Source organism: Lampris incognitus, chromosome 3 (assembly GCF_029633865.1).
Source record: "Lampris incognitus isolate fLamInc1 chromosome 3, fLamInc1.hap2, whole genome shotgun sequence".
Taxonomy (NCBI): Eukaryota; Metazoa; Chordata; class Actinopteri; order Lampriformes; family Lampridae; genus Lampris; species Lampris incognitus.
The window spans coordinates 110,057,869-110,085,304 of NC_079213.1; the positions used below are offsets into that span (position 1 = coordinate 110,057,869).

At 46.2% G+C, this 27,436-nt stretch overlaps 1 protein-coding gene across 1 annotated transcript in view; it reads right to left on the minus strand.

Moving 5' to 3' along the window:
• aspm (assembly factor for spindle microtubules) overlaps nt 1-13,587 on the minus strand; it is a 36,684-nt gene extending 23,097 nt beyond the window's left edge. The window contains 12 exon segments of the mRNA XM_056276919.1: nt 1,195-1,340; nt 2,548-2,723; nt 3,412-3,542; nt 4,599-4,740; nt 4,833-4,900; nt 5,053-5,292; nt 7,084-7,230; nt 7,340-7,405; nt 9,066-9,173; nt 9,805-11,512; nt 11,768-11,911; nt 13,306-13,587. Of these exon segments, the coding sequence (XP_056132894.1) occupies nt 1,195-1,340; nt 2,548-2,723; nt 3,412-3,542; nt 4,599-4,740; nt 4,833-4,900; nt 5,053-5,292; nt 7,084-7,230; nt 7,340-7,405; nt 9,066-9,173; nt 9,805-11,512; nt 11,768-11,911; nt 13,306-13,587 (3,358 nt within the window).
• Between the last annotated feature and the right edge of the window lie 13,849 nt (nt 13,588-27,436).

Below are 27,436 nucleotides of genomic sequence, written 5' to 3' on the forward strand. Positions count from 1 at the left end.
TCAGATATATGTAACAAAACAGAATATGTATTCAGTAACTTTCAGATATATGTAACAAAACAGAATATGTATTCAGTAACTTTCAGATATATGTAACAAAACAGAATATGTATTCAGTAACTTTCAGATATATGTAACAAAACAGAATATGTATTCAGTAACTTTCAGATATATGTAACAAAACAGAATATGTATTCAGTAACTTTCAGATATATGTAACAAAACAGAATATGTATTCAGTAACTTTTAACAATGCAAACGGGAGCGAGATCTCTTATTAAAATACAATAAATTACACTTGTGAAACAGATGTAATTAGAGAAAAAAGTCCTGTTACCCTTTATAGTTTAGGTAGATAAAGGCCTCAGTCACATTTGAGCAAAATAATCCTATTTCTATAAATGTCATAGGATCTTTTTTTTAAAAGATATTTTATTTTCACGGACCCCTTGCGATTACACCCCGGACCACTAGGGGTCCGCGGACCCCCGGTTGAGAAACACTGGTTTAGACGATATTATGAGAGAAAGGTGTAAACAGAAAGTAAGACATGTTTGACATGATCTTATGTTATGAAGTGTGTTTTGTTTTTTGAGGAAGTGGTCACTGCACACGCGCGTTATCCGACTCCGCTCCTCCTGACTGCAGACGGCGGTTCGCAAGCCATTTTTTCTGCTGTTTTCGGTCAATTTCTTGCACCCCCCCCCCCCCCCCCCATGAACAACAACTTTTGATACTCAATAAAAACTCCTTGTGGCTTCTCAGCTAACGACGCCAAACATAGGCATTTCGATAGTTTGTGACAGTGCTTCCTATGTAGAGAATCACTTCCGGCCGCTCCACCTGTAGTTCGTGACGTCATATGCAAACCTATATTATATACTGTCGCTCTTGTCTTCTTAAGGGTGGGGAAACCTGCAGCCAGTTGAGACTGAAGAAGTCACTTAGATGAGTGATGAAACATTTATCTCAATAAACACTGTGTCCCGATGAAGTGGTTTAACTTTCTGTGATCACTGGGACCTGGAGTGTTCAAATCAACGCTACAATTACCACGTCACTACCGTTATAATTAAGTGACACACAAATGATCATCTTTAGGACTGCAACTGCGTGATTGGACATTCGACTAAATTGATTATGCCACTGCTCAGTTACTTGCTCAACAACAACAAAAAAGAATATCACAATTACCATGCTCATTCTTGAGGTCAACGCCTTTGGCTTTGAGCACTTGAATAGCGAGGTCAACATTATGGATCTTCTGCAGGCGGCTGACGGTGGGCAGACGCAACTTCTGTGAGAGGCTCCAGTCCTGGATGAAGAGCTCCATCACACGCCTGGAAATAAAGGCCACTTGAAGTCAAAATGTACTCTTGCATTTACATACCATACATATCAATTTTTGCTATTAAGTTTAAAAAAAATAAATCACTTATTCACACTGTATTCTTGCTGCCTTGATATTTCTGAGACGGCTAGCTCTATAGTCACCATGCAACATTGAATGAATCTATAAATGAATCTATAATCACCATGCAACAATGTTGCATGGTGATTATAGATTCAGATTATATATTATAGTCATGCAGATTATAGATTATTATTTACATAAAGCGTGCTCAGTATAATCTGTATTCAAGGCTCGGCGTTGTCGGGTTTTTATTTTTCAAAGCCATCCAGCGTGCCGAATTTCGCCACGAGGGGACACTTACATAACCTCACACGAACAGGAACAACTTTTGGATCCGTGGAAACAAAATCCGGGTGACTATCAGATTAAAAATCTGGGTACTTTTCGGTGAGAACCGAAAACGCCGAGCCTTGTCTGTATTCTAGCTGTGTGTATACACCGGTCCTCCCTTCATACACATGGGCAGCGCACCGACAACGACACAGCACAAAGAGATACTCACGTTTACATAATTTCCTTTTTCTTGGCTCCCCCGCCCCCCTTTTCTCCCCTCCCTAATCGTACTTGGCCAATTACCCCACTCTTCTTAGCCGTCCCGGTCGCTGCGTAACCCTCTCTGCCAAGCCGGGGAGGGCTGCAGACTACCGCGTGCCTCCTCCAATACACGTGGAGTCACCAGCCGCTTCTTTTCACCTGACAGTGAGGAGTTTCGCCAGGGGGACGTCGCGCGTGGGAGGATCACGCTGTTCCTCCCAGTTCCCCCTCCCACCCAAACAGGCGCCCTGACCGACCAGAGGAGGTGCTAGTGCAGTGACCAGGACACATACCCACATCCAGCTTGAACGGTCTACCCCATGTTGGTAGGCAACGGAATAGACCGCTACGCTACCTGGACGCCCCATAATTTCCTTTTTGAATCTGATTTTTACAAGGCAATTTTCTATTTACTAACAGTTTTGGTTCTCCGTGTAAAATTTTTCAAATTGGCTTTGGTTGTACAGTTTATCATGAAGCCTTTGCATTTGCATTGCAGAGCAGCTTGAAACAACCATTCCTATGCAAGAAATGAAGGCAAGGTTTTGGAAATGCACACAAGAGACTGATCTCACTGCAAGACGGCAAATCTTACTCACACTAGACGGATACCACATCTCAAGTCAACCGCCAAATTCTTCACAGCAAAGTCGAACTCATCCAGGGGTGTCTGAACGTGGGAGACGGGTAAACCCAGGTAGCCGAGGTGTCGCGGAAGGATGCCCTCACCGCTGAGGAAGTCTCTGGAGAACGCCAGCAGGAGATCTTTGCTCGACTTTTAACAACAAAAAGAAAGGAAAGGTATTGAGGAACACAAGATAAAAATTAAAATTATTCATCCGTTCATTATCCAAGCCACTTATCCCAATTGGGGTCAGGGGATGCTGGAGCCTATCCCAGTAGTCACTGGGCAGCAAGCGGAGAGACACCCTGGACAGGCCGCCAGTCCATCACAGGGCCGACACACACATTCACACTTAGGGAGAATCTAGTATGGCCAATTCACCTGACCTACATGTCTTTGGACTGTGGGAGGAAACCAGAGTACCCGGAGGAAACCCACGCAGACACGGGGAGAACATGCAAACTCCACACAGAGGACGACCCGGGACCGCCCCCAAGGATGGACAACTGTGAGGTTCGAACCCAGGACTTTCTTGTTGTGAGGTGACTGTGCAAACCACTGCGCCACCGTGCCACATTATTTCATTAATTTGCACAAATAGCCTCTTTGAAACAAGGTAAACTAATTTTAAAAGAAACATTTAACTATTATACAAAAAAAAAAACAAAAAAAAAACCAGAGGGTTTTTACAGATCGTCAACATCCAAAAGAGCATCATCATCCACCATGTTTTCTGATTCGAGTGTTTTAGATACAAGTATAATCCTCAGTTGTGAAAGGATGTGGTAGAAAAAAACAAACAGAAGTGCGTTACCGACACGGGAAGCCCTCTCCCTACCTTGAACTCTGCGTCCATACAGAACAGGCAAGGGTCGTGCTCAATCAGCCGCGACTCTTTGGCTTTATCCAGGAAACACATCAACAGAAGGAGCTTTTTAAGAGTGAAGCAAGACAGCGCCTCTTCGTGGCCTATTTGAGAAAAGACGGATGAGAAGGAACAGCATTACCCACCGTGAAAACAATTGTAGTATTCAATTGTCCTGCTGAATCCTGACATGTCACCGACGTCAGGTCTAGTCTCACAGGTATACGAGCTATCCCATGTGACAGCAATTAAAAGGATGTGGGACGGCAGATTGAGAAAATATACAAATGAATGTGTGGTGTCTTAAAATGAAATAAAGCTGGAGTCATGGTGTTCAGTCTTGTCGGGGGTGTCATGTCGTCTTCCCTTTTCACCTATGCCTTACTAGGGTTGAACGATACAACATCGACATTCGCGGTGTACACAAGTGCAATAATCACATAGCAAAGGATGTAATGTGAATATCCAATATTTTTCAGCCCTATCCCATACCCAATGACAAACAAGGGGTTCAGTGAATATTGGCAGTTTCTGCTCTGGGAATGACTCACCGATGCTCTCACACTACAGAATTCCCAAAGATCCATCCCCTCCACTCATCAGCCAAGCTGCTTATCCGAATTCGGGTCGCGGGATGCTGGAGCCTATCCCAGCAGCCATTGGGCGGTGGGTGGGTGGGGGGACACCTTGGATCGGCCGCCAGCCCATCACAGGGCCGACACACACACATTCACACCTAGGGACAATTCAGTACAGCCGATTGACCTGACCTACATGTCTTTGGACTGTGGGAGGAAACCGAGGCCCCCGGAGGAAACCCACGCAGACACGGGGAGAACTTGCAAACTCCACACAGAGGACGACCTGGGATGAACCCCCGAGGTTGGACTACCTCCGGGTTCGAACCCAGGACCTTATTGCTGTGAGGCGACCGTGCTAACCACTACGCCACCACGCCGCCCTCGAAATGCCAAAAGATGTCGTTTTAAATACCAAACATGTCTAGTAAAATCCCTTTGCCCCAAATCAACTGGGGCTGTTCAGGCAGGTTACAATTTGATCTGTGAACACCCCCCCCCCTCAACACACACACACACAACCAGATAATCTCTACCAGACAAACGCTAAACAAGTATGGTGGCGGGTACTTCTGAAATTACCGTCTTTGTAAAGATGTGGCACTTTGGCATGTCTGAACTCAGCAGCGATGTCCGGGTTCCACAGCATGCGTCTGAGGATGAACATGGCCAGACCCAGCACGTCACTGTTGCTCTCCAGTGAGATCAACTCCCCGTAGATAGTCTGGCAATGAAGAGGGTTGCAAGAGATTAGAATATATTAAAGAAAATAAACCGGGGGGGGGGGGGCAAAACAAAAGGGCTGTGTGAGAATACCTCTAGTCCAATGCGTAACCACAGGGGATTGTACGAGAGGAGCCAGTTTAGTACTTTTTGCCGTTCACCTTAGATACAAGCAAAATAGGAAAAAGGAAGGAAGGAGAAGAACAGTTTTACTTAGAGGCTCCACCTGAACTTCGAAACATCAGTCAACAAAGTACAATGCTGTGCTTTCGTCCTCTGGATGCAATCCCATTTGAAGAGGCGGAGGCCTTACCTATGTCCTTCCAAATATGACGGTCTTTTCGAACCAGCAGCCTCCTGGCCTCCACCTCGAGTTCAAGCCTCTGGATGGCCTTGACCATGGACTCGGACGTAAATAGCTGACAGGCAGAGCGGCGGAGGCGGTTCAGCCTCCGTTGGGCGGTGTAGGTGCGGAAAGACACCTCTTCCTTCGTAGGCGCTTTGGGCATATTGAACTTGTCGTAGTTGCCCGTGGCAATGGACAAAGCATTGACTACTCGAGCAAAACAAGAAAAGGAAAGCAGGGAGTTCAGAGCTTGGGTGATTTATGAAGCCACTTGCATACATCATTAGGTGAAATAGTCCATTAGATATACAGAGCACAGTGTTTCTCTGGAAAGTGTTGAGCTCCCTTTATTTTAATGGGAATACATTGCTTTGAGGAGGAGTGTTTCATGCATATTATCCATCCATCCATTATCTTAACCGCTTATCCTGCTCTCAGGGTCGTGGGGATACTGGAGCTTATTCCAGCAGTCACTGGGCGGCAGGCGGGGAGACACCCTGGACAGGCCGCCAGGCCATCACAGGGCCCACACACACACATTCATTCCTAGGGACAATTTATTTTTTCTTAAATTTATTTCTGATTTTCCCCTTTTTTCTCCCAATTTAGTGGCCAATTGATCCCTATTTTAATTCAAACACCCACCCTCGTATTGCATGCGTTCGCCAACTGCATCTCTCCGGCCGGCAGTCTCGAAGGAAAGCGCCTCCCCACTTTCGTGACAAGGCGAATCCAAGCCGAACCACTGTTTTTCCGACACACACAGAGACGCATTCACATGACGAACACAAGCCGACTCCGCCCCCCTCCCGAAGACAGCGTTGCCAATGATTGCTGCTTCATCGAGTCCGGCCATAGTCGGATCTGACGAGACCGGGGCGCGAACCCCAGTCCCCAGTGGGCAACTGCATCGACACCAAGCCGACGCTTAGACCGCTACGCCACCGCGGACCCTTCCTAGGGACAATTTAGTACCGCCAATTCCCCTGACCTACATGTCTTTGGACTGTGGGAGGAAACCGGAGCCCCCGTAAGAAACCCACACAGACACGGGGAGAACATGCAAACTCCACACAGAGGACGACCAGGGACGACCCACCAAGGTTGGACTACCCCGGGGCTCGAACCCAGGACCTTCTTGCTGTGAGGCGACCGCGCTAACCACTGCGCCGCCATATTGAGTTGAAAAACATTTTTAACCCGCAAATTCTCTTTACAGGTGGAATTCTAACCCTAAAGTTTTTCTCATGACGCGGTGATCTACAAACCCATGATTTACATTTTACGAAAAACCTGGAAATTATACTTTTATGGAATCCATAAACTAACCAGATGACACAGGCTATGCCGAATGCCAGAGCAAACACCAAAACCGCTGAAAGATGAGGGGAGTTGAAGGCTTCGATAGCCTGTTAAAACTGCTGTATTTAAGACAATAGTTAACTCACAAATATCAAGTCATAAACGCTTTCTTTTTTTCTTCATTTAAATGAAAACTCTGGTGGGTTTTTAATTTTTTTTTTCAGCAGTGGAAAGTTGCTGAAAAAACAACACTGGCAACTGTCCCATTTCGAACAGATCTCTGGGATTTGGAGGGTTCAAAACTTATGTAACGCCCAGTATTACCATCAACGTCAGTAACTATACAAAAACAACGACCTACAGGATTGTAGCTTTAACCCTGGGGAACAGTTTGACCTTTTCACCAACCAAGTGAACATCACAAAATCACTTAGCATGAAGGTGGATAGCTAAAAGGCAGGTCAATCTTATTAAAGACCATTTAGGGATACAGAAGGTGTCTTAACACCCCACTTAACTGTGGTGGTTGTTGCAGAAAACTCTAATAAAAGGCCTTTTAAATACGTCAGTGCAAGCAAAAAGCTGGAAAACAGAAGTCAATTAGACACCAACACAAGTTATGTTTCAGAAAAAATAAAGCAAAAAAAATGTGCAAAAAATTTGCCAAGAGCAGAAGATTGGTGTGATGGATGCTACCTTTCGTGACTTCGTTGTTGACCTTAAAGTCATCTGGAGTGAGGAAGTTGTTGATCCACCAAGTGAATCCTCTCTCTTGCTTCTCAATCCACCGTTCGTCGTAAAACATGTTCTTGGCCGCAAATGGCATTGGGTGTCTCGGTATGGCTGCAGACAAAATACAGAGAACAAGAATGACATACAACAATTGTAATTAGTCAAAAAAAAAAACATTGTGACACTTGTCTAGAACATTAGGTCATGAGTCTCCAAATACCTGTTTGAGCAGGCTTAATAAAGGTCAGCTTTGACTGGGCCACTGCAACCACTTTGGCTGTCTTCACTGGATGCACAGCAGAAGACTTCCGAGACCGAGCACCTATGAGCAAAGAAAGTTGGGAAAATAATGCTCGCTCCATATTTGCCGTTACTTGTGCCTCTGAAGTATTTTGACACTCGTCGCTACTAAAAACCTGCTCGCATTCAAAATATATAGTACTAGAAGAACCCCGCTACAATGTAGCGGTTTGGTTCTCCACCCGTCTAAATCTCCCTCCTCTTCATCCTGCCAGCTAACCGCCTTCCCCCCTGCCCCTAAACCCCCCCCCACTCCAACTCCCTCCCCCCAAATGCTCAGAATCATCTGAAATGCCGAGAAAAGTGGTTTTTAGCCATTTTTAGAAAATAGATATTTTGCATAATTATGCATAATTATTATAATTGTTTTAATTTTCTTCTATTTTTCTGGTCCTCTCTGGAAAAATACCTACCACCTCCAAAAAAAATGAGGACCATAAGTGCATTTTTGCAAAAATGCATATTTTGCATAATGCCAGAACATTTGTAAGTCCCAGAAATTTTTTTTATATAGTTGAAAAAAATCAAAGATGCTCAGAATCATCTGAAATGCCGAGAAAATGCGTTTTTAGCCATTTTTAGAAAAATGCATATTTTGCATATTTATGTATAATTATGCAAAATTTTAATTTTAATTTTCTGGGATTTTTCCCTTACTCTCTGAGACAATACCTACCACCTCCAAAAAGAATTAGGATCATAAGTGCTTTAGTTTTCGGGCCCGCTATCTACACCAACTAACTAACACACACACACACACTAACACCACACACACACATTACGAAAATATGGGAGTTGATTTCCATGATAACTGACAGGTTTGAGTCTTATGGGCTTTGCTCTCTGGCTTTAGGTAAATTGCAAGTTTCACAAATTCTAGTTGTGCCGGACTAAACTCTAAGAAAAAGTTGGGTGAATTCTTAAATGGTGAATATTCCCCTTTAGATTTTAATTATTTTATTTTATTACTTTATTGATCGCTGTGGGGATATTCTTCCTCTGTATTTAACCCATCCTAGCTGTGTAGCTAGGAGCAGTGGGCAGCCGCCGGACCAACTCCAGTTCATCTTGCCATTGCCTCGGTCAGGGGCACAGACAGAAGTATTAACCCTAACTTGCATGTGTTTTTGATGGTGGGGGAAACCGGAGCACCCAGAGAAAACCCACGCAGACACGGGGAGAACATGCAAACTGCACACAGAAAGGACCTGGGATGACCTTCCAAGGTTGGACAACCCAGGGGTTCGAACCCAGGACCTTCTAGCTGTGAGGTGACAGTGCTAACCACTGCGCCACTGTGCCGCCAAATACATACATACATATATACATACATACACACACACACACACACATATGTGTGTGTGTATATATATATACATATATACACACACATACATACATATACACACACACATAACATATGTATGTGTATATATATATACATATATACACACACATACATACATATACACACACACATATGTATGTATATATATATATACACATATATATATATACACATACATACATACACACACACACATATGTATGTGTGTGTATATATATATATATACACACACATACACACACACATACATATATACACACATATATATAGACACACACACACACACACACACACACACTTCATATCATACCTTGTGGGGTGGGTTTAAAGCTCATCTGCTTGGCTCGAGCAGGACCAACGGACTTTTTGGTCTTGATGGATGATGCAGAGGTAGAGCATATTGTGCCTAATAAAAATAAATAACTTTTAAAAATGCTGATTACCACATTAAGCACAGGAGGCTTGGAAACAAGGCACATTTCTAACATCAAGATTCCTATGCATTTTTGTTAAGACAGTTCCAAGCCATTTTTAACTTCAACGACAATATTAAACATTCCATAACTTTTATACCGAATTATTTCACCATGCGTCTATACTACACCAAGTTCACTACATATTCCCTCGCCTGATTTTCTTGGCTGTTGCCTTTGTGATGCAACTCAGATTTTAATACGAGCATACTTCATAATCATACCTTGTGGGGTGGGTTTAGAGCAAATCAGCTTTGCTTGAGCAGGACCAACAGCCTTTTTGGTCTTGATGGATGATGCAGAGGTAGAGCGTGTTGTGCCTGAAATAGAAAAAATACAAATAAATTTTAAAAAAAAACAACAAAAACAAACACCGATTACCACATTAAGAACAGGAGGTTTGGAAAAGGCACATTTCTAACGTCAAGATTCCTATGCATTTTTGTTATGAATGTTTTAAGACATTTTTAATTTCTACGACTATGTTAAATATTTCATAACTTTTAAACCGAGTTATTTTACGACGCCTATATACGACACCAAGGTCACTCCATATTCCCTCACCCGATTTCCTTGGCTGTTGCCTTTGTGATACAACGCTCTTCTCCGACGCTGGTCTTTCGGGCCCCCTCATCACCGCCACTCTGCTCCTTTTAACCCTCTCCGCTTTCTCGGTTGCATCGGCGTTCTCCTCGTTCATTAAATACGCCTCACCCTCACTCTTCCTCTTCTTATTCCTCACCTTCATGTCAAATTCAGTCTGGCTGTGAATGGGGAACGTCAAGTCCACCTGAACCAACAGAGGCGCTGATGCAGGCTTGGGTGGCGCAGCTGCGACAGGCGACTCGCACACATCAACCAACGATGGGGGTCTGTGCTGGAGAGGAGAGGATGTGACCACACGCGGCGGAGGGTTGGCAGTGAAAGCACCAGGAGCAGGGACAGGAGAGATTGGGGAAGTAGCAAGAGAAGGAGCCATGGATGGAGGAGAGGTGACATGGATAGGAGAGCCGTCAAGCTCTGGAGTCACGTTCATGAAGGCTGACAAGTCGCCTTGCTGCCTACTGTTGTTTGCAGAGCTGGTTCCTGTAGCAGTTTGCCATCCATCATTTCCCGGGTAAGAATCTATAACTGGGAGGCCTGGGGTACCTGGCCCAGACTCACACTGGCTATTACCATCAGACAACTCGAGTGTTTTCTCCATGAGCCTTCTCCTTGACTTCTTTAGCTTCCTCCCGCTGGGGATCTTCACTTCATCAGGTGCGGTTGCAGCTGGCGCTTTGGTCTTTGTGACTGTGGCGGACATAAAAGGAGCCTTTTTCACTCTTAGAGCCGCATTATCAACCTCAGGAAGAACAATTTTGTTTTTGACAGTTGTTTGGGGGACAAAGAAAGTCAATCTTTGCTCCCCGGACTCTGCTGACTGAGCAGGGCTAATAGGAATTGTTTTCAAGACTGTTTTATCAGGTGCATAGCCATGACCTCCGCTCACAGATTCAAGTGAATCTGAGAAGTCACAACTAGAGCATTCCTTCAAAGGGTTGACGCTGACATGGGCCAGATCTGACTCAATTTGGGCCAGTGCATCTCTCACAGATAGAACTGTAGATCCAGGTGGCATGTTTTCACTGTCGCAACTAGAGCATTTCGTCGAAGGGCTGATGCTGACATGTGCCAGATCGGACTCGATTAGGGCCAGTGCATCTCTTACAGACAGAACTGGAGGTCCAGGTGGCATGTTGTCGCCGTCATCAACTTTTGCATGACCAGTGTCAGGAGCTGGGCTTTCAATAGACTGGGTGGAAGGCTTGAGGCTTTTAAACACGCTTAGCCCTCTGGTGAGCACTGCAGATTCAGGCGTACCGAGGCAGCGAGAGCTGGCCGATGTGTGGGCGGGGTCCATAAAGTCAGCAGCTGGGACAAGCAAAACAATAGGAGAGCTCTTGCGAACATTGTGAACACTCTCAACACAGACCTGATTTGGCAACGCCAGAGATCTTTGCCTCTGAAGGGGTTCACAGACCTTCTGCTCCAGTTGTTCAGGGCTGCCTTCAACTGGAATGTGCTTTGATGGGGACCCCTCTCTAATAGGTGCCCTCACATTGAGCGACATAAGAGGGCTCCGAGGATTCTGTAGTTTGTACTGTGGCTTTCGGGACACTCGAAAGGTCTTATTGGCTGTAAGCTTTAAGGAGGGTTCAGTTTTTGTGACCCTGGGTGTGGCTGACTGGTTTCCCACTTTCTTGTTCTTGATGGAGTCCCATAAGCTTTTCTGTAACACAACAAGACAAAAAGTGAAGAGCTGTGTAGTTTTGACAGTGATGCACTAGATGAACAGGAACTTAATGTCCACTTCTGGCTATATGTGACTGTTGCTTACAAGGATTGGTTGAAAAAAAATATTTCTAAATCAGGATTACCTTACTTTAAAGCAAGAAAACAACACAGAGTCAAGGAGAGATAACCATAACACATTTGAATACTGACTATAAGTGATGTCAAATCAATACCCATTTTGACCCGTTACCTTTTTCTTTTTTGGTGCCTCTGCTCTCCCAAGCAGAATAGCTTGGGTTTTGAGGACTCCATTAGCAATGAAAGTAATAAGCTCTCTGATTCCACCTTCCTCTGTAGGGGTCCAGGTTATCGTCAGACTGAAGAAGTCTTCAGACTGCAGAAACCGAACACATTGTAAGGCATGGCCAAATGCAGAGGTTACAAGAGGATGACAGCAGTACTACTCAAAGTGCAAAGGCTCATACATGGAGGAAAGACATCCATTCATGGGACTTAACATTTCATCTTCGTGAAAACTGAAAAATAACACTGGTCAACACAATTTTTCTTGCATGGGGCTTTTCAATGGATTCTAGCTAACTTTTGGGTGCTGAATCCAAATCTGGCATTAGTTTTCGCCTATCACATCAGGTTTTTGAACTATGAAACTCATTATTTTTGAGAAAACAGCAATTTTACACTCGAAGTTAAAAAACACCGTTGCATTAGAAGATCGACAGATGCAAAAATGATTACAATGACTAAATAAACACTCAGCCTAGCATGAAATTACTTAGAAAATAAATAGGGGTCATTTTTATCCCCACCAAGATTGCCAGACTAGATGGTCCACTTTTGTAAAATCCTGAATAAGGAGCGTACAGACAGCACGAAAACTTGATGCGACCAAGCAAATCTGAGCTCAGATTTGGATTCAGCAGCCCAAAATGAGCCAAAAACAGTTTCCAAAGTCCATGCAAAACAGAATATGTATTCAGTAACTTTCAGATATATGTAACAAAACAGAATATGTATTCAGTAACTTTCAGATATATGTAACAAAACAGAATATGTATTCAGTAACTTTCAGATATATGTAACAAAACAGAATATGTATTCAGTAACTTTCAGATATATGTAGCAAAACAGAATATGTATTCAGTAACTTTCAGATATATGTAACAAAACAGAATATGTATTCAGTAACTTTCAGATATATGTAACAAAACAGAATATGTATTCAGTAACTTTCAGATATATGTAACAAAACAGAATATGTATTCAGTAACTTTCAGATATATGTAACAAAACAGAATATGTATTCAGTAACTTTCAGATATATGTAACAAAACAGAATATGTATTCAGTAACTTTCAGATATATGTAACAACACAGAATATGTATTCAGTAACTTTCAGATATATGTAACAACAGAATTTTTATGCAGTAACTTTTAACAATGCAGACGGGAGCGAGATCTCTTATTAAAATACAATAAATTACACTTGTGAAACAGATGTAATCAGAGAAAAAACTCCTGTTACCCTTTATAGTTTAGGTAGATAAAGGTCTCAGTCACATTTGAGTAAAATAATCCTATTTCTATAAATGTCGTAGGATCTTCTTTTTAAAGATATTTTATTTTCACGGACACCTTGCAATTACACCACGGACCACTAGGGGTGCGCGGACCCCCGGTTGAGAAACACTGCGTTCGACAGCAGATGCGTTACAATGTTGCTTGCCATCCCATTTAAACATCACCCCCCTCCCCTCCCCCGAGCTCACCTGCACGGTGAACTGAGCGCGGTCCACCGAGAAGCCTTTGGATGAGGGAATCCGGTCAATCGCAACTTGTGCCGCAACGTCCTCCACCGGGTTCTCGACGCGCAGTACCGCGCACCTGGAAGTGCCCAGTTTAACAGAGCCGAATCCAACGAAGGGAACCTTGGAGAACTGTATCAGACGCAAAACGGGGATGTCGTTTTCCTTGTCGTTGCCCTCTTTCTTCGTCGTGGTCGGGCTGAAGTCCAGGACTGCCGATCGCGCAGAACCGACCGGTTGAGCCATGTCGGGGTGTATAAAGACGCTGCCTCGAACTTGCCACACCGAGTTCACGCTTTCCCCACTGCGCGACTCGCAGCCCTCGCACACACACAAACACACACGCTTTCTCCCGGTTTGAAATTCGGGTGCGTTTTGAGAGCCAATGGTATAAGCGCGGCGGCCGCGTGTCGACCAATCGCCGCTCAGCTCTGCGCGAACCGCGCGCATAAACAACTCTCAGCCAATCGGAGGAACGCTTGCCGGTTTACGCCGCGGTTTAAACGGCCGTAAACCCCGCCCCTCCCAGCGCCGCCGACGTGACGTCATTGCGCCCGGCGGAGGGTGTCTTGTTTATATCGGGGGGGGCCGGCTGATCGAGGTTATTTATTCTTGCATTTTTATGAATAAAATGCGTTTTTTAAGAAAAGGGCGCTCCTTTTCCACGAATTTAAGACTTCGTCGTTGCCTGGCTGCGTTGAATATGGCGCTGCCAGGTGGAGAGGAAAGGAGGGAGGCCAAAGAGGAGGTTCGTGGATGTGGTGAGGGAGGACGCGCAGGTGGCTGGTGTGACAGAAGGGAGACGCAGAGGACGGGAACGGGTGATCCGCTGTGGCGCCCCCTAACGGCAGCAACTCGAAAGTAGCAGTAGATTGTTGCTCGGCGTCGAGACTTGTGTCTGAGTCTCGGTCTTGTCGCCAAAGGCGTTATTATGAAACCCACCGCTTTTCTGGGCACTCTGTCGCTGATTGGCCAGTACTCGTACCCGTTTTCCGCCAACTCTGCCTCTGGTTGGCTGGTACTCGTCGCCTCCGTTGGTTAGGTTGGCTGAGGTTAGGGTTAGGGTTAGCCAATCAGAGATCGAGTAGGGGTGGGTCTTCCTAGTCTTGCCCAGAAAAGCAGTGGGATCCATAATAACGCGTCACAGAGGGTGATCGGGCTTCTGCTGTCAGAGCCACCACTCTCTTGAACTCCCTTCCTGTTCAACTAAGGGATGGGCAACACGATCCAGAAAGGGCCGGTACGGGTGCAGGTCTTTGTTCCAACCCCAAGCAGTTACACGACTGATTCTATTAGTCAACCAATAGTCCTTGCTGAGGACTTTGATTTGTAGACTTTTGTAGATTTGTGTAACTACTTGGTTGGAACAAAGACCTGCACCCACGCCGGCCCTCTCTGTACCATGTTGCCCATCCCTCCAGCTTCCTTTAAATCTCTCGTTTTAAAACTTTTCTTTTCATTCAAGCTTTTACAAATGTTTGCTATTTGTTTTTATTTATTGACACTGTTTTTATTTTGTAACTGTGGTGACCCACATCTATATATCGAGAGACATTCACCTAAGAGGATGGTGTACCTTTAAGGGAAGAGGCGAGGGGTCAGATAATGCACTTCCGCTTCCGGTTCACAGTCAGTTCAGTGTCGTTGTCGAACGTATGACATGCAAAGTTGGAGCTAGTAAACTACCTCGACTACGTCTACTCTCACGTCTCGTGTCTCGTTGTTTTCTAACTCCACATAACCTTATTTTAGTGTTTTTTGTTTTATTCTCTTACAACGTTTGCAATTTCATCTTGTTCTGTGAAACACTTTGTAACGTTTTTTTGAAAAATATTATATAAATAAAGTTTATTATTGTGTTTGTTGTTGTTGGAATACCAAGTTTAGGCGCATACCACCACCTACCGTACCGGAGGGTGTACAACAGGCTCTAGTTTACGCCAGTCAGTGATTTTCAAACTTTTAAGGTTACGCCCCCTTTTGGTGGAAGACATTTTTTCGTGCCCCCCGCCGCAACAAAATGGTGACAAAATGGGCCAAGTGTAACTTTATTGAACTAACATCAAGATCATGAACATCCCTTTCCCTTTTCTTTCGGTAATGTCTGCTGTGCACATTAACAACAACAACAGCTCAGTTTTGTACAGCGCCTTTCAAGGAAGCCAAGGACGAATAACAAACGCAAGGTCCCACTTCAAATTTATCAAACTTCTTTCTGTGACATTTGTCACTAGATTGCTCCATCCAGTCTGTGTGCTTTTTCCAAACAGAAAAACGAAATAAAATGTTTTTTAAAAAATCACTTTGCTAGAACAACAACAATAAAGTTCAATCTGTGCAACAAAAAAAAGAGCAAATGCAGATATTTGGGAAAAACGATGAGCAAGTCAACTTTGTGACAGCTCAGGTCTTATCGCTGCATTAGTGGCTGCAATGAGCCCGTTTTGCACTGCACATCTTTTCAAAAGGGGGTTGCAGGCTTGATACTGCCACTCCCAAGACATGCTCAATGTTGAGCTTAGAGCGATACTTTGATTTAAGTGAGGCAACAGCAGAAAAGCCCACCTCACTGTAATGATCTGTGCCCTCTGGCTATGTTAACTTATAACATTAATGAAGCAAGGACGACTTCTCTCGTGCTGGGTGTTTATTGACCGACCGGATTCCGACTGACGTTGTTACGTACATCACGTGACTTTGTTGTGGCGCTACGGAAAGCCGTAAGGGACATTAGCAAATCAAATATTACTAGCAAATATTACATCTCCCTTTTTCTGAAAAGTGCTGCTTTCTCTGCAGAGATACAGACCACGTTGAGCACGTTTATAAGCGAATACAATCTTAATAAGAAAGAATATGAAAGTGGAACTCTTATATAACTGGACTGCAACAAAGTAGTGTAAAACATTTCCTTCACTGTCTAAATGTGACACCGTAATAACATTTCATCTTTTTTTTCATTTCATTACTGGTAACTGCAAACAGCAGGTAGGTACACAAGGTAAGTGAACGCTGTAAATATTTCTTTTCAAAACATAGCAGGTATAGTACAGGTTGGTGTAAAATTCTCTTTTTTTAACATTCATAAGTCAAGGATTTGTCTTGGTTTGATCGTGCGACCTGACCTCGTGGTGTAACCAGGCTGTGTGTCTGGTTGTCGCTGATTGTTCGTGTCTGGAGGTTCAGCATGCTCTTGCTGATGGGCTTGTGTGTTGTTGTTAGCGCTGGTAACAGTCTGCTGTGAAGTGTGTGTGTGCGTAGTGTGAGTGTTCACTCTGTTTTGTCGCAGGTGTTGACGGTTGCGTTGGTAGATCTGACCTTCTTTGGTTTGGATGTGGTAGCTCCTGTCTGTGTTCGCTGGTCTTTCCACAGTTGCAGGTCTCCAGGATCCATCCTCCTGCCGGAAGCGGATTGGTGTGCCTGCGGGCAGGTGGGGCAGAGGTTTGGCTGTTCGGTTGTAGTATGCCTGCTGGCGCTGTTGACATACCTCTCTCCTTTTGTGAACATCCTCCTGACTGGCGATCTGTGGCTGCAGGTGTTTTGCTGTTGATGGGAGAATGGACCGCAGCCTCCGACTCATCAGTAGCTGTGCCGGTGATTTCAGGTTGTCCACCGGTGTGTTGCGATACTCCAGTAAGCTCATGTAGGGGTCTTTGTTCTCAGCTTTGGCTTTGTCCAGGATGCGTTTGGCTGTCTGGACAGTCTTCTCGGAGAGGCCGTTGCTCTGTGGGTAGTGGGGGCTTGTGGTGGTGTGTGAGAAACCCCATGTCTGTGAGAAGTTGCGGAACTCACCAGAGCTGTAGCACGGACCGTTGTCGCTGATGATAGTCTCGGGGATTCCGTGTCGAGCCATTGCTGCTTTCAGCTTCATGATGACGGCAGATGAGGTGCAGCTGTAAAGTCTTTCTAGCTCGAAGAATCTGGAGTAGTAGTCCACAGTGACTATGAAGTCCTGTGAGTTCCATGTGAATAGGTCTGTGCCTATCACTTGCCACGGCCGCTCGGGTATGGCGTGTGACATCATTGGTTCCTTTGCATTTGCGCTGCGCCGTTCTTGGCATATGCTGCAGTCTGCTACCGCATCCTCGATCTGTTTCCCCATGCCAGGCCAGAACAGTAAGTCTCTTGCTCGGCATTTGCTTTTTTCCACGCCAAGGTGGCTGGCATGGATGCGCTGTATCATGTCCTTGCGAAGCTTTTGGGGGACAATGATTCTCTCACCTTTGAACAGGATACCGTCCATTTCTGAGATTTCTGCTCTGTGGTTCCAGTATTCCTGGATGCTGGGCGGGCACTTTTTCTTTGTGTCTGGCCAGCCAGTGAGTGTGGCTCGTCTGAGTGCGGTGAGCTGTGGATCTTGCGCTGTTTCCTGCTTGATTTCTGTGAGTCTTGTGTCGCTCACAGGGATGTTGCTGAGGACTGTGTGCACTTGGGCCTCCATCCCTTCCTGTAGGTCACTGTCGTGGTGTTCTATTGACTTGCGTGACAGTGTGTCGGCCACCGGTATGTCCTTACCGGGGCGGTGGATGATTTGGATGTCGTATTTTTGGAGCGCCAGGATCATCCGTTGCAGCCGGGGTGGTGCTGCTGCCAGTGGCTTTTTTAGTATTGCCTCCAGAGGCTTGTGGTCTGACTCCACAATCACTTTTCGTCCATACATGTACTCGTGGAACCTCTTGCAGCCGAAGACCACAGCGTAGAGCTCCTTCTCTATCTGTGCGTAGTTTTCTTCAGTGCTGTTGAGTGACTTGGACGCATAGGCAATTGGTTTGCCATCTTGGAGCATGACAGCCCCAAGGCCACTTTTGGATGCATCCACTTGGAGTCGCAGCTCTTTCTGCGGGTCGAAATATGAGAGTACTGGACCTGGGTGCTGTGTAATGAGATTCTTCATCTCTTGGAACGCCTTGTCGTGGACTGCATCCCACACAAACTCACTGTCCTGTTTCAGAAGCTGTCTGAGGGGTGAGTTTATCTGTGAGAGGTGTGGAGCGAATCTGGCGAGGTAGTTGATCATGCCGAGGACTGTCTCCAGCTCTGCTTTGTTCTGTGGGGGTTGCATGTCCTTGACCGCCTTCACCTTGTGTGGGTCTGGTTTGATGCCTTCGTGTGAGAGCGTGTGGCCGAAGTAGCTTACCTCGGACACGCATATGTGACACTTGTCGGGGTTGAGCCGCACCCCTCGCTCCCTTGTGCGCTTCAGCATCGCTCTGAGACGCTGGTCATGTTCCTCTTTAGTCTTGCCGAACACTAGTATGTCGTCCACTATGGCCGTCACACCGTCCAATCCTTCATATGTTTCATCCACGCGTCTCTGGAACTCGTCTTGAGCGGACACGATTCCGAATGGCAGTCTGAGGAAACGATACCTGCCAAACACTGTGTTAAATGTCGTCAACATTGAGGATTCAGTGCTCAGTTTGATGGCCCAATAGCCTGACCGCGCGTCTAACACGCTAAAGTACTCAGCTCCAGCGAGCTTTGTGGTGGCGTCCTCCAGCGTGGGGAGGGGATAGTGAGGTCGTTGTATCACTTTGTTAAGAGCTCTGGGGTCTAAACACACTCTAAGTTTGCCTGTCTTTGGCTTCTCAACAATGACGAGTGCGTTCACCCATTCTGTGGGTTCTGTTACCTTACAGATTATGCCGCCTTTCTCCATGCTGTCAAGCTCGTCCCTCAGTTTGCTGCGTAGGGCGATGGGGATTCTGCGTGGCGGGCAGACGACCGGCGTTGCATCTGGTGTGACGCGGAAGGTGCACTCGCCTGGGAACTCTCCTATTCCTTGGAAAACATCTGCATACTCATCCATTATGCTCTGTGATGTGACATTGTTTTCCTCGCTCACAGCCATCACTATTTTTACCAAGTTTAGGTCACGGCATGTTTTCATTGCCATGACTGGTGGGGCGTTTGTGTCAATGACGTAAAAGTCCAGCATCATTGCATTGTCTCTGTACTTACATTTGAGTTTGCATGTGCCTTTCACGCTCAGCGCGCCTCCTCCATATTCAGTGAGTCTGTGTATTGCTGGTTTCAGTGTCACATTTTTGAACAGCGCCTGGAACAGGTTGGTGGGAATAGTATTGGCCTGTGCCCCAGTGTCTAGTTTAAACTTTACCTTCTGTGGAGGTGTGCCAATTCCAACCTCTACGTAAGCCTGCTCGTTGCTTTTTCCGTTGTTCTCTATTGAGATGCAGTCTATGTACAGCTCTGTCTGTTCTCCCACAGCGGTGCTCTCCACTGTAATGTTGTCGAAGTACAGTTCTTCCTGCTCTCTGTCAGTGGTGTACTCTTCTGGGTTCTCTCCGACGGCATGTACTGTGCCGCGGTAGTACTTTGTCTGTCCCTGGGAGCTAGACTTGCATACTTTAGCAAAATGATTGAGCTTCTTGCATTTAATGCATTGTTTACCCTTAGCTGGGCAAGTGGCTTTAGCGCCGTGTAGCCCTCCACAATAGCTACACGCCCTAGCGGCGGTGCTAACGTTACCCTCCCTTTGTCTGAAGTTAGCGTTAGCTGCTTTGGGTGCGTTCGGTTTGTAAGTCTTTCTGCCTATTGCGTGCACCGTTTCATGTGTGCTGCCCTGGCCCATAGACTTTAGCTGTTGCTTTGCTAGCTCGTGTGAGCGGGCTACATCTATGGCTTTTTCTAGCGTTAGCTCAGCTCCCTGGCTAAGTAGCTTTTCTCTCACTCTGGGTGAGTTAGTGGCAAACACGATGCGGTCCCTGACCATCTCGTCGGCATTTGGGTAGCCACAGTCTTTGACTAGGAGCTTTAGCTCAGTTACAAATCGTTCGAAGGATTCACTCTCTCCCTGCATCTTTTTATGAAATTTATATCTGGCATAAATCGGGTTTGCTTTGGGGGTGATGTACTCAGTGTACTTATCGTAGTACGTTTCTAGCTTCTTGGCTTGTTCTCCGCTGAGTGTCCAAGTGTTGTGCACATCGCGCCCTTTTTCCCCTATCCAGAGCAGGAGGTAGCTGCATTTCTCCTCTTCATTCTTCCCGCGCAGGGGGCCCGTGAACATTAGCTCCGTTGTTTGTCGAAATCGTCTCCATGCTTCAGGTAAGTTCGCCGATTCCCAGTCCATCCGTGGAGCTGGAACGCCGTACGAATCCATATTGGGTATTTAAACTCCGCTACTCTGACACCATGTAATGATCTGTGCCCTCTGGCTATGTTAACTTATAACATTAATGAAGCAAGGACGACTTCTCTCGTGCTGGGTGTTTATTGACCGACCGGATTCCGACTGACGTTGTTACGTACATCACGTGACTTTGTTGTGGCGCTACGGAAAGCCGTAAGGGACATTAGCAAATCAAATATTACTAGCAAATATTACACTCACGGAGATAGGATGTGACGAAGGGAAGCAGAATGCCCACAGCCCTCTGTCCTATGAGTGGATACTCCCTCTCCACACCAAGCCAGGATTCACTCAGTGTCTGAGCTGTAAAGCTCGGCCTCAGGGTTGTAATGTCCGTAGACGCCTTGTCTTACTGACATAAGAATAATTCAAGAACGAGCCGACTTCGTAGGTTCTTAACTGTGTAGCTTTTACTAGCGTTCATCCGACATACAACCTTCATAACATGCGCGTCTCCTTCCTGTATACGTCACACGCACTGCACGTACACCCGTGAGTAGGTCAAGTTAAACACGTGACCTTTCATTCATTACATCTCCCCCTCTAAGATGATTTTCTAACCTGTATATCACCCCCCTTTTCACACAAAAAATAAAAAATCCCCCACAGTACACAAGTCCATACGCCTCACAAATCCAGCCGGATTGCAGGCTTGCTCACCCTGCCAGAGCGAGTAACATATGGTGTGGAAGTTGGCATTTCTGCTGCTCGGGACTCATCCATGTTTCCACTCTCCCCTGGAGTGACATGGTCAGGATCCCTGCTGACAAAGGTGAGTGTTTTGGGTGTGGCCAACAGGTGGCGCCTGTTCCTTCTGTAATGTTCACCTTGAGCTGTCTCCACTATGTAGGATCTGGGAGTGGAGCTCTGACTGTGAACAACTGCTGGCATTGTCCATGTTTTCTGTCCATCAGGTTTGGTGAGTACTGCGTCACCCGAGTTCAGTGGGCGCAGTGTCCGCACGCCGTTCCTGCGGTTGTAGTAGAAAGCCTGCCTCGATTTGGCTGCGGCGTCAGCGGTTTTGATCAGTTCCTCTTTAGGCCAGGCCGGTTTCAGGTTATGCTGCAATGTGGGTAAGGTGGTTCTGAGTCTCCTACCCATGAGCAATTCCGCTGGACTGGCTCCAGTGGAAGAAGAGGGTGTAGCTCTGTATGTCAACAGGGCGAGGAGAGGGTCTTCCTGCCTTAATATGCTTTTGGCTATCTGAACAGCCCTCTCTGCCTGTCCATTACTCTGGGGGTAGTGTGGGCTTGAAGTCACATGGATGAAATCATAATCCTCACTGAACCTCCTCATCTCTTCTGAAACTAGCTGTGGCCCATTATCGCTAACTACAATTTCAGGGATACCAAAACGTGCAAATGTAGCCTTCAGCCTAGCTACAACCTGACTGCTAGTAGTTGTTGGTAGATTTAGGATCTCCAAAAACCTGGAATAATAGTCAGACACTATCAAGTAGTTTTGCTTTTTGTACTCACACAGGTCTATGCCAACTTTCTGCCATGGTCTGGATGGGAGCTCACTTGACATTAAAGGCTCTTTTCTCTGTGTGTTCTTGTGTTCTCTGCAGAATTGACATTGCTGTATCTTTGTTGTAATGTGCTCTGTCATTTTGGGCCACCACACTGACTGGCTAGCTCTCTCTCTGCACTTAGCTATCCCCTGGTGCCCGTCGTGTATTCTGTCTAAGATCACCTCCCTCATCTCTGTGGGAATGACGATACGACTGCCTCTGATGACTAAACCATCTACCTCAGATAACTCCCCTCTCACCTGATAAAAGTCTCTGACTGTCTCCGGCACTTTATCGACATACTCAGGCCAGCCGTGTCTGATGAAGCCCAACACTGTCTGGAGCTGCAGATCCCCATCCGTGCTCTGTTTTATCTCCTGCATCCTTTGAGGTGTGGCAGGCACCTGGCACACGATGGCATCAATGTGCGCTGCAACATCATCATGAGAAGCACCATCTCCGTAGCGCTGCTCTGGGCCTCTGGAGAGTGCATCAGCCACAGCTAAAGTTTTGCCTGGTGCGTATTCAGCCACTGCATTGAAACGCATCAGCCTCATTAACAGTCTCTGGCACCTAATGGGCACATTATCCAAGTCTTTGCTGTTCATGAGAGGCACTAGTGGTTTATGATCGGTGACAAGTCTGAAATTGTCAAGCCCAAACAAGTACTTCTCGAACCTTTCACATGCCCAGACGCTGGCTAAGCACTCTTTCTCGATCTGTGCGTACCTTGTCTCTGCGTCACTCAGCCGTCGGGAGCAGTAGGCCACGGGCTTCCAGTGATCCCCGTGCTGCTGGAGCAGAACGCCTCCCAGCCCGTAGCTGCTGGCATCTGCTGACACCACCGTAGCCTTAGTGACGTCATAAAAGGTGAGTACCGGGGCGGTGGCGAGTGCTGCTTTAAGGTCTTGGAATGCTGTGTTCTGTGCAGGTCCCCACAGCCACTCTGTCGTTGCTTTAAGCAGTCCATAAAGCGGCTGACCTACAGTGGACAGCTCTGGGACGTATTTTGCCAAATAGTTCACCATCCCGAGGAACCTCTTGAGTTCCGTCACGTTCTGGGGCTGAGGAAAGTTCTCTATTCCGGCCACTTTGTCCGGGTCAGGTCTGATGCCTGCCTCGTTGATGATATGACCAAGGAAGCGGACTTGTTTCTGTTTGAACTTGCATTTCGCTTGGTTCAGTTTGAGACCTGCTGTTTCAATGACCCCCAGCGCCTCTGCTAGGCGCCGGTCATGGATTTCCTCAGTCTCTCCATGTATAAGGATGTCATCCATGTACACCTCTGTGCCCTCTAGCCCGGTCAGAGTTTCCGCCATCTTTCTCTGGAAAATCTCTGGAGCACTCGTTATACCAAATGGAAGGCGGCAGAAAGCATACCTCCCAAATGGGGTGATGAAAGTGGTGAGCCCCCTGCTGTCTTCATGCAAGGGGATCTGGTAAAACCCACTTGCTGCATCCAACGTTGTGAAGAACTTTGACCCTGCGAGCCTTGGCATTATTTCCTCCATAGTGGGCAGCACGTATTTCTCACGTTTCACCGCTCGATTCAGCCTCCTGAGGTCAGCGCAGCAGCGAACCTCTTTCTTGTTCGGTTTCAGCACCGGCACCATAGCGGCGCACCATTCTGTGGGCTGAGTCACTTTTTCAATAATGCCCTCATTTTCCATGCGCTGCAGTTCTTTCTTAACCAGTGGTACAAGTGGCAGCGGTATCCGTCTGGCTGTATGCACCGCGTATGGCTGGGCACCCTCCACCAGAGCTATTTTCACTGGGTCTGTTTTCAGCAGTCCACTTGAACCGAAAACTCCACTGACCTCATTCATCCGCTTCACTAGACCCATCTCCACTGCCTCTGGACGACTCAGCAGACAGCTGCCTCTCCCCTTGATCACATACACTGGAAAGGAGTATTGTTTCTCCTTGTAGTTGGTTGTGGCTTGAAACTGTCCTATGCAGCTGATGTTTCCACCTGGGCTTATGAAGCATGTGTCAGGAGGTCCCAGTTTTATGTTTGGCTTCAGCTTTTTAAATGTCCCTTGGTTGATAACAGTAGCGTCAGCCCCCGTGTCAATTTTAAAGGTTATTGGTACATCACTTATTGTTAAACTAACAGTCCAATCTTCCTGACTGCTCTCTTTGCCAACTTCTCCCAGAAAGTACAGCTGTTTAACCTCTTCAGTGACTTCTCTCACCGCTTTAGAGTGACATACACGCTCCCAATGTCCCTTTTTATGACACTTGTTGCACTTACTGTTCGTTGCAGGACACTTCCGCTCATCGGTGTGCTGCGTCTTGCCGCACCTCCCGCATTCATCTACTTTGTTGGTTGCCGGACTGCCGCCACCATGACGCTGTCCGCCCTTTTTGTTTTGGCGTTCGTCCCGCCATCGGACAACATTGACGTTAGCCAGCAGGGCCTCTGGTTGGTTAGCTTGGAGGCTGAGCTGCTTTGTTATTGCCTCCGCCTGGCGCACTTGTTCAATGACTTTCACCAGAGTAAGGTCCGCTGTGAGCTGGAACTGACGGGAGAGCACCTTATCTTTTGTGCCCACTACCAGACGATCTCTGATATGTTCATCCCTCTTGTCCCCAAACTCACAGTGTTCAGACAGCTCATACAATGTCCGGATGTACATCTCCGCTGTCTCTCCTGGCTGCTGGCTACGTTGATAGAAGCACGCCCTCTCATGTATGATGTTACGGCGGGGAATAAAGTAGTCATCGAACTTTTTCAGTACGATATCATAGTCCACTTTATCACCCTCCGCCGCGAAGTCAAACGAGCTGAATATCTTTTCAGCCTCGCCGCCCATTGCATAAATCAGCGAACTCACTTGAATCTCCCCGTCGTCTTTATCCAGCTTTGTCGCGAGCCTGAAGCGCGAAAACCGTTGTCTCCACTCCGGCCATTCAACGGGGCAGTCAAACTTGAATTCACTCGGCGGATTAAACTTCGGCATGACCGCTCGTGTTCAGATACACAGACTATTCTGACACCATGTAATGTCCGTAGACGCCTTGTCTTACTGACATAAGAATAATTCAAGAACGAGCCGACTTCGTAGGTTCTTAACTGCGTAGCTTTTACTAGCGTTCATCCGACATACAACCTTCATAACATGCGCGTCTCCTTCCTGTATACGTCACACGCACTGCACGTACACCCGTGAGTAGGTCAAGTTAAACACGTGACCTTTCATTCATTACAAGGGTGGTGGAGTCAGAGGTCACCTCGATGAACTGGTCCTGTTCAGCAGAGCTGAAATCAGCAGGTGCTGCTGCGCTGAATGGATCTGTCGCCAGTCATACTGAGCACTGTTGTTTGAGAAGTATTTTTGAAAGAATCCTCTCAGGGAAGAGATGCGCTCCTTAAGACATGAAATCACTGTGGTGGCTCCAGAATCACTGGTTTCAACAAAGTCACTCAGATCCTCAAAGAAACCAGTATTTCCTCGATCGAGTCACCTGCCCCACATCTCAAGCTTTCGAGTGAATACACTGATCTTGTTTGACAGGTGAGGAAGGTACTTGTCTCTGCCTTGAAGCTGAAGATTTAATTCATTCAGCTTTCCAGATATATCACTGAGATAGGCCAGTTTCATCAAGACATTTTTCATCACTAAACTTGCTTGCAGCATCATACATATGCACCCCTCCCCCTGAAACACCGAATTTCCTCTCTGAGCTCAGGCTTGGGACAACACTTGATCTCACGAAGACCACCTAGCCTCGCTGGGACACAACACAGCTGAATGTTCAGCTCTCATCTCCTCACAAAGTGTGGAGAACAGCCACGCTCTCAGGGGTCTTGTTTTGATGACCACACTAACAACATCAGTCAAAACCTGGTTTAGGTCAGGGCTAATCTGTCTTGAGGCTAGCGCTTCTCTGGGTATGACACAGTGCGTCCATTGTGCATTTGGGGAGACCCTCTTGATGAGTTCCTGCAACCCCCTTCGTTTTCCCTGCCATGGTGCCTGCACCATCCATGCTAACACCAGTACAGTTCTCCCATTTCAGCCCATGTTCTGTCAGGAAACAGTCAAGAAGCCTAAAGAGCTCATCAGCCGTCGCTCTACTTGGGACGGACTTGCAAAATGGCAAATCCTGATGTGACAAAAAGAACATGAGCAATAAACAAGGAGTCTTTGTTGCTGTCAGTGGCCTCGTCCCCTTGTAAGGTGGAACATTTGTCTTTCAGTTTTTCAACGAGTTGTTCTTCAAATGTAGCATATGTGTCTTGCAACCGTGTCATTGGACAGAGGGACAGCCTTCAGTTTTGCGGCACTCGGAGTCAACTGTCCAAAGTAACGGAGAATGCAGGAGAGAGGTGAAGAAGAGAGTGCGGGCAGGGCGGAGCGGGTGGAGAAGAGTGTCAGGAGGGATTTGCGACAGAAGGGTACCAGCGAGAGTTAAAGGGAAGGTTTACAAGATGGTTGTGAGTCCAGCTATATGTTTCAGAAAAAATAAAGCAAAAAATTAAAAAAAGAACTGGCCAAGAGCAGAAGATTGGTGTGATGGATGCTACCTTTCGTGACTTCGTTGTTGACCTTAAAGTCATCTGGAGTGAGGAAGTTGTTGATCCACCAAGTGAATCCTCTCTCTTGCTTCTCAATCCACCGTTCGTCGTAAAACATGTTCTTGGCAGCAAATGGCATTGGGTGTCTCGGTATGGCTGCAGACAAAATACAGAAGACAAGCATGACATACAACAATTGTAAACAGTCAAAAACAAAATAACATTGTGACACTTGTGTAGAACATTAGGTCACGAGTCTCCAAATACCTGTTTGAGCAGGCTTAATAAAGGTCAGCTTTGACTGGGCCACTGCAACCACTTTGGCCGTCTTCACTGGATGCACAGCAGAAGACTTCCGAGACCGAGCACTTATGAGCAAAGAAAGTTGGGAAAATAATGCTCGCTCCATATTTACTAATTAGCTTGTTATTTGTACCTCTGTGAAGTGTTCTGACGCTCATCGCTACTAAAAACCTGCTCTCACTCAAAATATATAGTATTCCCATAATAACTGACAGGTTTGAGTCTTGGATCTTTGCTCTCTGGCTTTAGGTAAATTGCTAGTTTCACAAATTCTAGTTGTGCCGGACTAAACTGTAAGAAAAAGTTGGGTGAATTCTTAAATTGTGAATATTCCCCTTTAGATTTGAATACAGATATACTTCATGTCATACCTTGTGGGGTGGGTTTAAAGCTCACCTGCTTGGCTCGAGCAGGACCAACGGACTTTTTGGTCTTGATGGATGATGCAGAGGTAGAGCATATTGTGCCTAATAAAAATAAATAACTTTTAAAAATGCTGATTACCACATTAAGCACAGGAGGCTTGGAAACAAGGCACATTTCTAACATCAAGATTCCTATGCATTTTTGTTAAGACAGTTCCAAGCCATTTTTAACTTCAACG